We start from the raw sequence: 13,982 nt of genomic DNA, 5'->3' as shown, positions 1-13,982 counted from the left end.
CGAGTTGATTCGTCACATTACATTACATTACTGGCATTTAGCAGACGCTCTTATCCAGAGCGACTTACACATCTTTTACTTTGTATCCATTTATACAGCTGGATATATACCGAAGCAATTCCGGTTAAGTACCTTGCTCAAGGGTACAACGGCAGTGTCCTTACCCGGGAATCGAACCTGTGACCTTTCGGTTACAAGCCCAGTTCCTTACCCACTGTGCTACACTCCGTGCTATCTGGTTTAATTATTCTCTCCCCTCAGTTGCTTTTTGCTTTATTTTTTGACTCCCTTAAGGGCTGTGCGGTTTATGGATGTTATCCATATGTTTTTGTTGCACTTGACAGTGGCCGTATATAATTTACATCTTGTGATGTTTCTTTACATTTTATTTTGCCTTTACATTTAAAATTGCTTACAACTGCACAGCTTCAAGTGCGGAACTATAAAATGCATTAGGTTGTTTACAAGAGTAGTTCAGAAAATGTTTTTCAAACAAAGCACAGTGCCTAGATCAGTGGTCTCCAAACCCTGGTCCTGGAGAGCTACAGGGTCTGCTGGTTTTTGTTTTCACCTTAAAATCAGCACCCAATTGAGACCCAAGACACCAGGCGAGTTGGGTTAACTGTGTAATCAACTGCTCTAATTGATTCATGAAGTGCAGAGTCACTATGAAAACCAGCAGACCCTGTAGCTCTCCAGGACCAGGGTTGGAGACCACTGGCCTAGAGTGTGGGCACTTGGGCATTAATCATGTGTAGGGTCTTGTTTAACTGGTCGTTATTTTATCACATTATCACATTGTTTCCTTTCAATTAAATAGGGAAAAGCAAGTGGCCATTGAAGGTATTGTACAAATTTCCATTGTCATGGAGTTGCATGTCTGCCCGAAGCTTTAGGTAGATGATATCTCCTATCTCCAGCTGCAGTGTGATCGTGTTTGTTGCTCCCCGTCCAGGTCCAGGATTGTTATCATAAGCACTCATGAAAAATTCATGATTCACAAAGAGAGAGACTGCAATGGCAGCGTTGTTAATCCATCCAAACGCAGTGAAACTGAAATAATAGACACCCCTTATCGGGACTGTGAAGATGCCTGCAAAATTGGGGGGAAAATGCTTAAAACAATACGCTGAATGCACAGGTTTGATACATAAGCACCAAACTATCATAACTGATAACAGTGACATGATAAAATTCAAGCTTTGCAATTAGAAGCAGTGACCATGTTTCCGTTGTGTCGGTGTTTTGAGTTTAATGTACTAAAGAAGTTGAGAAGTGTGTGTTTGGCCAAAAGTATTAGGCCACTTGTACTTAAGTTTAGGTAGAGAAGAATTCAGCTGATATAAGTATATTTATTGAATAACAAACCAAAGTACAAACATTTTTTTATTTCTTCCTACAATAACACAAAAAGATGGCTTTTGCTTAAAAATAATCTTTGACACAACTTTTCTCAAAATAGTGTCTTTTGGCCTTTGGCTCAGTTGCTAATTATAATTATAATTTATAGAAAGCCTACCCAGTCATTTTGCAAAGTGGAAGGTGGAGGGATAGAAGGGAGGTGGAGGGATAATTAAATTGAGTGAAATCTTATCTACCTTAAATTATCAAAAAACTTTAAAATATCCATCAACATGAACATTCTGAGTGTGTGCTGAACACTTAATCTGGAAACCGTAAGCTTCTTTGCAATTTCTCACTGGGAATAACCTTGCCACAATGTGTATTTCGCCTCACACATCTAAGCCTAACTCCTTCTTTGCCTTATTTCTTGCAGCTTTAGTGCCCATTTTGCTTACAATACAGGACAACGATATAAGGCTACCTGTGGTTTTAGAAAAATGTAAGGTAGCTAAGATTTCACTCAATTTAACTACCTCTCCACCTCCCTCCCACCCCCCATTATTGGATAGACTTCTAATAATCTGTTTAATTGTAATTAAAGCCAGAAGAGTTTATACTTTGGTTTGCTACTCAATAAATGCACATATATTTACTTAATTCCTCTCTACCTCTGGTTTTTGTTTTTTTAAACACAGGTGGCCTAATACTTTTGGCCTGTACTGTGTGTGTGCTTGCATATATACACAATATACTGTAGTTAAACCTGGTTAATGGTATAATGATGTTTCATCATATGAAATGTTAAAATGCAAATAAGCAGTTTGTATGGTACCTGTAGATTGGTTGTAAGCACCTCCAACATTAGTGATGACATGTGTGTAGACCACTGTGACAGCCTCAGAATATGGCCCAATAGTCTTTGTCTCAGAATGGTTCGCCAGAGAAGCTGCGAATGCCACCTTAGGTGTTCCTGCATGAACAGTGGAGGGTCAGCAATGGTTCACTAAGCGCCATAACATTATTACTGAATTTTTCCGCACTACCATACTCACATACTCACTGACAGAGCGCACACACCGCTCACATTTGCTCTGTGTTGCAGTTTGTTTGCTTTACCCTGGTCCGATTAACAGCTAACACAACAGGAATTGTCAAAGTGGGCCATGTCGCTCGCACTGTTAGTCAGCCTGTCCCTGTTAACAAACATGAGCATCTTCCACTTTTCTCTCCATGGTTGATGGAGACACTGATTTGGGGACTGTTTAGTAGAGAGCTGTTAGGTAAGCTATTAGTAACCCTCCTGTTATCCTCATGGTAAAAAAACTACTCTGATAAATTTAGACTATAAGTACATATTATATAAGTACATAGACTATAAGTTACTTAAACAGTTCTGTTTCTTCCAAATATCAAAATTTTAATCATTTGGGGCAATGGGATTCCTCAAATTTTTCTAGTAAAGTCTAAAGACTAATCTGGGTTTACAGTATGAACTCTTGATTTTGAGTACTGTGTACTTGTGTTTGAGTATACTAATGTTAGCATGTCTATTCAATTTAGACTGTCCATACATACCCACTCTAACCCCGGATTAGTTGACTGTACTAGAAAATTGTGTGGAAACCCGTTGAGTAAAACCATTTACATATGGTGAAATATAGCAGGTTAAGTAGTATGTACCTGGAGTCTAAATTGAGTAGAGTAGACATTTTTCCTAAAATGGTATTTCTCGATGTAATTGTGTCGCCGTTGTGACAGACGGCGGGGAGAGGTGCGGGGAGTGGTGGTGGAGGACAGATACCTGGCAGCACGTTGGCTCCACCCCCGAACCACAGAAGGAGGTCCGGCAATAATTAGACACACCGGCAGTTCATTACGCAGTCAAGACTCAGGAATAAACTGTTAACACATTTCTACGGTCGCGGGTCAGGCACTTTTCACGGTAAGAAGAAATTTTTTTCCGTAAGTGTTTGTGTCGAAAGTGCTGCGACGAAAACAACGATAGAAAATTTACCCAGGAGCCACATCTGTTCAAAATGTAAACAAGTAAGGCATTCTTCACGCTCGGGAAAATTTTAGGACAACGCTACATTGGACACACTTGATGCTCCTGAAGCAGGGGCGAACACGGAAGAGACGGCAGGTGTTTGTTGTTGGTTTTTCACTTGGGTCTTGTGTTTCTCTGACTGATCATGCGATTCTAAAGCCTTTACCCCCAATGTTCCTAGTTGACCGATTTGCAAAATATTTGAGAATTCAGGTCCTTGGCCTGCTGTCAGCATGCACAACAAATATTAGGCTGATCCGCCCAGTAGTATGCGCGATTAGCTGCGGACAGTGACCCAAACACACACGCGCACAAACACACACACGCACAAACACACGTGACCAAACGCATAATCCTCTCCAGGCTCCGCCTGACGGAGATAATAAATATACTTTAATACTCAACCTCCAATTAGTTTAGAAGGGCTATTCTTCAGAACCTCTATCTCCCTCTGTATTGCTGATCTCTGGTCATCTGAGAGAGAGAGCGAGAGAGAGAGAGAGAGAGAGAAAGACAGACAGAGAGACAGAAAGAAAGAAAGAGAGAGAGAGAAAACATAAGAAGATGAGACGAAGAGGTAAAAGATAAGTTTCATGGTCGTATCCATACTTGCATACATGCAGTCATATTTTGGCCATATACAGAACTAAGGCAACTTAATCCTTTCTTGCTAGTCCAGTTATGTTTTACTTACAGTGGAGGACCATTCCAACAATGAGTGTGATCAGAGTGATGAGCCACAGAGAGACAAAGACCAGTGATATCTTCCTGTACAGATACTCTCTTCCAGCAGAGCTCTTAGCTTCTGAGAAAGAATTGCATATATAAACTTATGAAATATTAACCAGTTCATTATGCATTACATATTAATGGGTTTAAATCTCAAACTAAACTGCCTTCAGCAAACTAGATATATGATGTTCATAGACTTTCCTCAGGATGTTTTATGATCTGAAAAAATATATTGCATTAAATGGAAATAAAGTCGAAATCACCAAAACAGCTACTCTAACAGCCGCATGCCTTCAGACTAATGATCAATTCATTTTTTCCTTATAACTTTCAAGAACAATTTATATTTAAATATACACTTCAAAGCCTTTAAGGTGCAAGGATCCATTAATTTCTTTTTTTAACTTGAGTATGTCCCTGGAATATGCACTACTGCTTTTAACAGAAATGCCTCCCCAATACCCAGTTATTTAAATTAAATAGTGAAGTTTAAAGTGAATTATACCTGTTGACCTGTTACTGGGTGCTGTTCGATCCAAGCAAGTGTAGACATTAGCATGTAGACTCTCATAAGTGTTCTCTGTGCCTGTAAAACATAAATGCAAAGGAGGAGCATCATTTTAACGTTTAATGCTCTGAAAAATTATAAATAATCTGATTTCCTACCACTTTTCAAAATTTAAGGAACCAGCATACCATTTGTCTCCATATTGCAATATGTTCGGATAAAGTTCTATAAAGGTAGGGTGACAAAGTATTGACACCTATCTTTTTTGTCACGGTACGGGTAGGGGGGACCCAAACGCAGGGGGAAAAGAAAACACAAATCCAAAATGGGAGGGGAACAAAGACTTTACTAAAGACAGGCAAACAAGCAGGGAACAGACAAGGCCACAAAGGGAAAAAACACGAACTCAAAAAATCTCTAAATAAAACAGAAAACAAGAGGAACTCAAACACGGGCAGGGCAGAACACGGTCAGGGCAGAACGCAGGCAGGCAGGACACAAGGGCAAATCAACAAGTCAGGAACAAAACGGGTCAGGAACAAAACGGGTCAGGAACAAAACGGGTCAGGAACAAAACGGGTCAGGAACAAAACGGGTCAGGAACAAAACGGGTCAGGAACAAAACAGGTCAGGAACAAAACAAGTCAGGAACAAAACAGGTCAAGAACAAAACAAGTCAGGAACAAAACAAGTCAGGAACAAAACTAGTCAGGAACAAAACTAGTCAGGAACAAAATACAGGCAGGTACATACGGTCTGAGGAAACGCAAATCGGGAACAAACACAAGCAGGCAGGAACATGTAAGTCGGGTAACAAACACAAGGAACCAGCACCCGAGTCAAGGGAACAGAGAACTTAAATAGACAGGGGTAACAAGACACAGGTGAACTCAAAAAACAATCAAACCAGAAGGAGGGGATAAGACACAGGTGGGAACAATGATGGGATAACGAGACAATGAAACAATCATACAATTAACAGGAGGGGAGCAGGACACAAAACAGAAGTGCCGCCATCTGGCGGCCCAACAGGGGAAACACAGACAGGAAAACAGGACCATGACAGTACCCCCCCCCCAAGGGACGGCTCCTGACGTCCCAGGAGGCCGACCCGGGGAGGGAGTCAACAGAGGGTGGGGGCTAGAGACAGGACTCAGACAGGAACAGGGACTGGACACAGAACTGGGGCAGGAACAGGACTGGACAGGACAGGAACAAGACAAGAACAAGACTCGGGGCTGGACTGGGCAGGACAGGAACAAAACAAGAACAAGACTCGGGGTTGGAGGGGAACTCGGGGCTGGACGCAGGACTCGGGACTGGACTCGGACGAGGGAACAGGACTCGGGACTGGACTCGGACGGGGGAACAGGACTCGGGACTGGACTCGGACGGGGGAACAGGACTCGGGACTGGGCAGGACCCGGGCAACACGGGGAGACTCAGGGCTGGGCAGGACCCGGGCGACACGGGGAGACTCAGGGCTGGGCAGGACTCGGGGAAACTCAGGGCCCGCACATCGGGCGACACGGGGAAATTCAGGGCCCGCACATCGGGCGACACGGGGGAAACTCAGGGCCCGCACATCGGGCGACACGGGGGAAACTCAGGGCCCGCACATCGGGCGACACGGGGGAAACTCAGGGCCCGCACATCGGGCGACACGGGGGAAACTCAGGGCCCGCACATCGGGCGACACGGGGGAAACTCAGGGCCCGCACATCGGGCGACACGGGGAAATTCAGGGCTGGGCAGGACCCGGGCGACACGGGGAGACTCAGGGCTGGGCAGGACCCGGGCGACACGGGGAGACTCAGGGCTGGCCCGCACTCGGGCGACACGGGGGAAACTCAGGGCCCGCACATCGGGCGACTCGGGGGAAACTCAGGGCTCGCACATCGGGCGACTCGGGGGAAACTCAGGGCCCGCACATCGGGCGACTCGGGGGAAACTCAGGGCCCGCACATCGGGCGACTCGGGGGAAACTCAGGGCCCGCACATCGGGCGACTCGGGGGAAACTCAGGGCCCGCACATGGGGCGACTCGGGGGAAACTCAGGGCCCGCACATGGGGCGACTCGGGGGAAACTCAGGGCCCGCACATCGGGCGACTCGGGGGAAACTCAGGGCCCGCACTCGGGCGACAGGGGGACTCAGGAAACCAGGGGGAACTTGGACAGGGGCAAGGCAGACATACAGGACTGGACTGGGGCGAGGTGGACACAGGACAGCAACGAGACGGGGCACGACTACACTGGACTGGGTTGGACAAGACTGAGGGGGAAACAGACTGCCAGATACTGGCACAATAGGGAGACCTAAAAAGACAGACACAGGGACAAGCAGGCGGGGAGGCACACGGCGACACCGATGGACACACAAAGGGACAGGCAGACAGGGAAGGCGAGGGGGGAACCCAACAACTGACATAGGGACTGACACACAGGCAAACAAGACAAAACACACGCGGACTGGCACACTGACAGACAGGCAGACAGGCGGGCAAACACGTTGGCCGATGGGCTGACGGCTTGGGGGGCAGACAAACAGGCCAACAAACTGGCTGACACACATACGGGTAGACCAACAGACAAACAGGGGCAGACAATTAGACAGGGGGGCCGGGGAACACACGGACACACGGTTGGGAGGACGAACACCAAAGGGAGAATGGACACCAGGGGGAGCGACGAGACCGGGGGAGGGACGACCACTGGGGGGAGGACGGACTCCGGGGAAGAGACGATCACTGGGGGAAGGACCGACACCGGGGGAGAGACGACCACTGGGGGGAGGACAGACTCCGGGGAAGAGGCGACCACTGGGGGAAGCGACGACACCGGGGGAGAGACGATCACTGGGGGAAGGGCGAACACTAGGGGGAGCGAGAACACTAGGGGAAGCACGAACGCCAGGGGAAGCACGAACGCCAGGGGAAGCACGAACGCCAGGGGGCAAGGTGTGGACACTAGGGGGAGCGAGAACACTAGGAAAAGAACGGACGCTGGGGGGCGTGAGAACACTAGGGGAAGCACAAACGCCAGGGGGAGCACGAACGCCAGGGGAAGCACGAACGCCAGGGGAAGCACGAACGCCAGGGGAAGCACGAACGCCAGGGGGCAAGGTGTGGACACTAGGGGGAGCGAGAACATTAGGGAAAGAACGGACACTGGGGGGCGCGAGAACACTAGGGGGAGCACGAACGCTAGGGGGAGAACGAACGCCAGGGGGAGCACGAACGCTAGGGGGCAAGGCAGGCGGCTTAGCCTGCGGGGCGGCCAGAGCAGTCTGCGGCGGCCCCTGCGGGACAACACATGGGACCGTTGTCCTCTCCGGGGCTCTGGACGGCTCTGGAGGCCTCTCCGGAGCTCTGGACGGCTCCGGAGGCCCCCGCGGACTCGAGGCGGCTGCGGAGGCTCCCCTGGGGCTTGAGGCGGCTCCGGAGGCCCCCCCGGGGCTCGAGGCACAAGTACAGCCCGAAACTTGGGTGTAGCAGGCGGCCTCCGCGGAAGGGTCAGAGCAGGCGAGGCCTCCGGGGCTGGAGGCGGCTCTGGGGGCCTCTCCGGGGCTGGAGGCGGCTCTGGGGGCCTCTCCGGGGCTGGAGGCGGCTCTGGGGGCCTCTCCGGGGCTCGAGGCGGCTCTGGGGGCCTCTCCGGGGCTCGAGGCGGCTCTGGGGGCCTCTCGGGGCTCGAGGCGGCTCTGGGGGCCTCTCCGGGGCTCGAGGCGGCTCTGGGGGCCTCTCCGGGGCTCGAGGCGGCTCTGGGGGCCTCTCCGGGGCTCGAGGCGGCTCTGGGGGCCTCTCCGGGGCTCGAGGCGGCTCTGGGGGCCTCTCCGGGGCTCGAGGCGGCTCTGGGGGCCTCTCCGGGGCTCGAGGCGGCTCTGGGGGCCCCTCCGGGACTTGAGGCAGAGCAGGCCGTGAAGGCCGCTCCGGGACTTGAGGCAGAGCAGGCCGTGAAGGCCGCTCCGGGACTTGAGGCAGAGCAGGCCGTGAAGGCCGCTCCGGGACTTGAGGCAGAGCAGGCCGTGAAGGCCGCTCCGGGACTTGAGGCAGAGCAGGCCGTGAAGGCCGCTCCGGGACTTGAGGCAGAGCAGGCCGTGAAGGCCGCTCCGGGACTTGAGGCAGAGCAGGCCGTGAAGGCCGCTCCGGGACTTGAGGCAGAGCAGGCCGTGAAGGCCGCTCCGGGACTTGAGGCAGAGCAGGCCGTGAAGGCCGCTCCGGGACTTGAGGCAGAGCAGGCCGTGAAGGCCGCTCCGGGACTTGAGGCAGAGCAGGCCGTGAAGGCCGCTCCGGGACTTGAGGCAGAGCAGGCCGTGAAAGCCCCTCCGGGACTCGGGACAGAGCAGGCCGTGAAGGCCCTTCCTGGACTTGGGGTGGAGCAGGCCGAGGGCCCTGCCGTCTGGGCTGGGCAGGGGACAGGAACACAGACCACAGCTGTAGGGAACCCGGCTGGGCAGCCGGACGGGACCGGCGGGACCCCGCGGGTCGGACCCTGGAAAGATCGCCAGTCGAGACCCTTCAAATGACGCAGGGCCGGGAACCGCTGGCTGGGCAGCTGGAGGTCTGGCCAACCGGGAGGCAGCCCGACCACGGCGCCTCCGTGACCGCCCGCCCCGGGCGCTGGGAAGCTCAAGGGCGAGGGACTCCCAGTCGCTGGGTGGAGAGTCCTCCGGGTCACTCCACCACCCCGGTGGCATGATAAAAAAAAAAAAAAAAAAAAAAAAAAAAAAAAAAACCTCTGCTGGGTCCCGCACTGGCTGGTTCCTTCTGTCACGGTACGGGTAGGGGGGACCCAAACGCAGGGGGAAAAGAAAACACAAATCCAAAATGGGAGGGGAACAAAGACTTTACTAAAGACAGGCAAACAAGCAGGGAACAGACAAGGCCACAAAGGGAAAAAACACGAACTCAAAAAATCTCTAAATAAAACAGAAAACAAGAGGAACTCAAACACGGGCAGGGCAGAACACGGTCAGGGCAGAACGCAGGCAGGCAGGACACAAGGGCAAATCAACAAGTCAGGAACAAAACGGGTCAGGAACAAAACGGGTCAGGAACAAAACGGGTCAGGAACAAAACGGGTCAGGAACAAAACGGGTCAGGAACAAAACGGGTCAGGAACAAAACGGGTCAGGAACAAAACGGGTCAGGAACAAAACAGGTCAGGAACAAAACAAGTCAGGAACAAAACAGGTCAAGAACAAAACAAGTCAGGAACAAAACAAGTCAGGAACAAAACTAGTCAGGAACAAAACTAGTCAGGAACAAAATACAGGCAGGTACATACGGTCTGAGGAAACGCAAATCGGGAACAAACACAAGCAGGCAGGAACATGTAAGTCGGGTAACAAACACAAGGAACCAGCACCCGAGTCAAGGGAACAGAGAACTTAAATAGACAGGGGTAACAAGACACAGGTGAACTCAAAAAACAATCAAACCAGAAGGAGGGGATAAGACACAGGTGGGAACAATGATGGGATAACGAGACAATGAAACAATCATACAATTAACAGGAGGGGAGCAGGACACAAAACAGAAGTGCCGCCATCTGGCGGCCGAACAGGGGAAACACAGACAGGAAAACAGGACCATGACATTTTTGGGCAATAAACTTATTTGTTACAAAACGGAGGAATCGTATTACTTTACAAAGCCGTTTTTACATGTCTTTTTCTGTTATTCTTTGTACTCTTCCCCCTGTCACACACACACAAACACTTTCCTTTGATGAAACTCACCGTACCATAGTGTTAGTGTTTAAGGAACACTACAAACACACCTTTGTTTCCCCTATTTGTTCAGGTTTATTTATTTTTGTAAAATCGTAATTGCCGTGGAATACTTACCTGGAATTGTATCCATGAATACCTTTGAACTTGGAGACCTGTCATTGGTGTATGTCGCGCCGGAGTTCATCTTCTCCCTCTGAACTGCTATGTCAAGTGCAAGGAGAAAAAAACAGCTATTCTGAGGAACTCAAGACAGGAACTCTGACTTCCTGTCTTGAGTTCCGCAGATATATCTCTAAGTACTACTGCTACTAAGAATTTTAAGGTAGTGTTGCGTGTCTACACTTATCTTGTAGGGAAGAGTCGCCATAGAAAATATTTAGCCTAGCACAAGTTAATTTTAATTCAAACAGCTTTGACAATGTCGAGTCGCATACAATTTGAACCAAAGTACAAGCGGTGCAATGTTTCATCCATAAGACCTATAGTCGGGATAAATGTATAAGGGGCGAAATAATTGTAACAGGAAATGGAAACGCCCGATAATTCGCGTATGGGGGTTTTTTCTGCACATACTAATGTTTATCAGGAAACACATTTCCAATGGTAACGTGAGACCAACCACATCTCCAGGCCATGGGGGTTTATTTATGAGAAAAGTGTGCGCAAACATATTTAACTTTAAACACTAACTTAAAAGTCGAACACGTTGATGAGGACCGTTCATTTAACAAATATTGAACACCGTGCAAAATACTGCCTAAGGTCTCCCCAAAAGTACACTAGGCTACATGTAGATGGTTTTCAACATCATCTAGAGGCCCTAACCTCCAAATCTGAAGCCCTCTCCATTACTTCCCTGGGTACCAGCATTTATCGCTACCCTACTGTAGGCGTGGAAATATTTTTTAATCAAACCACTGTTCTTTAACCCGAATCAATTTGCACAATACTGTGAGCGGCTTGTGACTTCATCCAAATCTGTGATTCACAAGAACTGTGCGATTGTGATCCACGCTCTTCTTCAGTTTTTGTTTTTGGCTTAACTTGAAGTTCGTGTTCATATTCATTTTTTTCGGTTTTTATTTATTGACTTGCTGCCTCGTGGTACTTTAACTTGTTTTTTTCCAGCTCACAGAACATTCTACCCCTAACAGTCTTCGTTTGTACTATTTGTCAAATCAAAGTCACAAAACTCACAATAACTGATACCTTGGAGTTCCACTGCCTTCGCAGAGATAGGTGCTGTCGGACAGAGAGAGACATTCCCCTTCCCGAAGGAGCAGTCCAGACTCTGTTCTTCTACTGGTAGAATGAAAGCGGAAAAGTCCCCATCAAGTACGACCCTAGAGTGGATTTCTTACAAGCTATGAAAAAATATATTTAATATAACCTAAGCAGCGGGTGTGTCGCTGGAACCGCGCCAAACATCCTTTTCTGTCTCTGTAAAATCGCACCTTGCACTGCAGCAGCAACTTCAGAAATGCTGCATAATTTGAAACGAGCCTATTAGCTGATGGCTAAGGAACAAAAACAGCATGAATCAGAATCTGAATGCTTCTAAAATATGGATAAATTTGGGTTCTGTAGTTCTACTTCAGCAACCCTTGACTAAAACGAAGCCACTTTAAATCAGGAGAGCAAAATATCTCCGCGTCTACGTAAAGTTGATCTGGGGTCCCTAAAAGCATTTGGCGTGTGCCGGTTTATTCAGACGATTTCAGCGCAGACGTCGCTGACCTCCACAAACCCATTATCAGCTGCGGAAAATAACACGATTCCAGCACTTCTTCGCAGCATCAAGGTCGAAGGGGAGTATCAGAATCCCTATCTTGACATATCGAATAGCCTAGCTGCGCATTGGCACTAGTAGGCTACCCCTGAGTTTGTGGTAATTGTAAGAGGCCAGTCTCTTGAAATTGGACTTGAAACTAACCGCACTGCTTCGGTAAGCTTACAAAACCTTACAGACTCCCCAGACATGTCTGACCTCAAACACCGCTGGAATGAAGAGGATGACTTGCCAGTATACTTGGCAAGACCCGGTTCTACGGCGCAGACCCCGAGACAGAAATCCTACGGGATGTTTTCTTCCGTGGAAGGAGCTTACGAGAACAAGACCATAGACTTTGATTCCTACAGTGTGGGGAAAAAAGGGAATCGAACCCCGAGAAGTGGAAGTAGGGAGAATCTAGTGGATGGAGATTACTTCGGCGGGTCTGCCAGTGATGCTAGCGATCGTTGCGGCTCATTTGTCAGTTCCCCCAGTGACAAAGATGACAGGACACCAGGAGTGGAGATAAAATACCCGTCTGGTAAAGAGTTTCTGCAGGGGGAGCAGAATGGAAAGGTACGGTGCCATTTAAATTAAAGAGTGACTACCCTCCACTTCAAAGTCAGTTGCTTATGTTTTTGTTTCGCTGTAACATGTGCGAATTATTCTAGAGAATAACTGTATTAGATCTATTAAAAGCACCAATAGGTTAGGCCTAGGGAGCTATAGGCTATAACTTTCCCTAGGTGGACAATTGTGACAGTAAAATCGGGGCGGTCGATTAAATCAATTATATTTCATTATTATTCTTCAGAGCTGATAGTTACAAGTTATTCACAATACGAGAAGATTCAACGCAGACGACAGTCGCATGGCAATATAAACTGACCTAATTCGATACCCTATATTTGCCAAGTAATTTAGCCTACTAAATTTTCGAGAGGTAAGAAGATAATTTCAAGATTTCACAAAGTTATATAGCCCAACCTATTGCTTTTCCTGGCCCTGTATGTTATAGACTTACTTCTTTACTTCGGATTTTGTTATTTTTGTTTTACCCGAATATTTTTGCAACTTACAATTGGTTAGGCTTCTGATTTATTGCTTCTTATTACGAGAATATAATCAACTCCAGAATTTATTAGGCTAGTGGTTCACCAATGATACATTGAAGGGGAAGAAATGCCGGGACATTTGATAATGCACACAACAGTATCTCATGTAACTTGTAACTTATGCACGAATGTCCCTAATTATAGGTCTGTAGTTTAGTGTAGAACCGGTGTGACTGGAGCGGAACTGTTGACCGTTCGCATATCCAGCAGATCCGTACGGTGGGTTTTTTTTTTCAGGGAACCGTAAGAAGAGGGCGCTGCACACTTTAGCTGTAGTTCCAGACACTCACTCCCGTCGGGAGACGCGACGCTTGATTATTTGCAACATAAAGGTAGTTGGCAGAAATATAGGTCATATTATAAACCGGTATAATCACCAACCAAACGGACCACTATTAAATATTTAACTCTGGTCAGTTATCTTTTGCATATTGGTTGAGAATGTCCGGGACTGGTTACCAAGGAAAGAAGAGCATCCCCCATTTAACGGTAAGCGGAATAATGGAGAGGCGTTACCCTCCTGATAGCTTTTTAATAAATTCCAGTTCTTATTGTTACTAACCGGCGTGTACTCCCTGCTCCGATGGGACTACTGCAACGATATATTTCTACTGAGTAACAATTACATTTCTTTGACATAATAGCCTGTCAAATAAACCAAACATATTTATGGCCGCGATGCGGTGCTGTGAACCTGGATTTTCATTTGGGATTTGATGTCTTAGAAGACTAT

The 13,982-nt window shown here is 48.2% G+C and overlaps 2 protein-coding genes across 7 annotated transcripts in view; one reads left to right on the top strand and one right to left on the bottom strand.

The window, feature by feature from the left end:
* Positions 1-371: 371 nt before the first annotated feature.
* On the bottom strand, positions 372-10,604 carry LOC135259330 (cerebellin-3-like). Its single transcript, XM_064343577.1, has 6 exons — positions 10,478-10,604; positions 4,629-4,709; positions 4,086-4,196; positions 3,797-3,865; positions 2,177-2,314; positions 372-1,093 (listed from the first exon to the last, which is right to left on the bottom strand). Exons 1-6 carry the CDS (start codon positions 10,545-10,547, stop codon positions 813-815), a joined length of 750 nt encoding a protein of 249 aa, XP_064199647.1. The 5' UTR covers positions 10,548-10,604; the 3' UTR covers positions 372-812.
* The window catches only part of crmp1 (collapsin response mediator protein 1), a 36,191-nt gene continuing 25,335 nt past the window's right edge, over positions 3,127-13,982 (top strand). For 3 of the 6 annotated variants that reach the window (XM_064343570.1, XM_064343571.1, XM_064343567.1), the window contains exon 1: positions 12,331-12,710. In XM_064343570.1, coding sequence (XP_064199640.1) covers positions 12,342-12,710 — 369 coding nt within the window. In that variant the 5' untranslated portion in view covers positions 12,331-12,341. Of the gene's footprint in view, positions 3,287-12,330; positions 12,711-13,485; positions 13,739-13,982 lie in introns of those variants that run through there. The other 3 variants (XM_064343568.1, XM_064343572.1, XM_064343573.1) reach the window with 3 other exon arrangements.

The sequence above is a fragment of the Anguilla rostrata genome, chromosome 7 (assembly GCF_018555375.3).
Source record: "Anguilla rostrata isolate EN2019 chromosome 7, ASM1855537v3, whole genome shotgun sequence".
Classification (NCBI taxonomy): Eukaryota; Metazoa; Chordata; class Actinopteri; order Anguilliformes; family Anguillidae; genus Anguilla; species Anguilla rostrata.
This window is presented reverse-complemented; position numbering and strand designations above follow the sequence as displayed.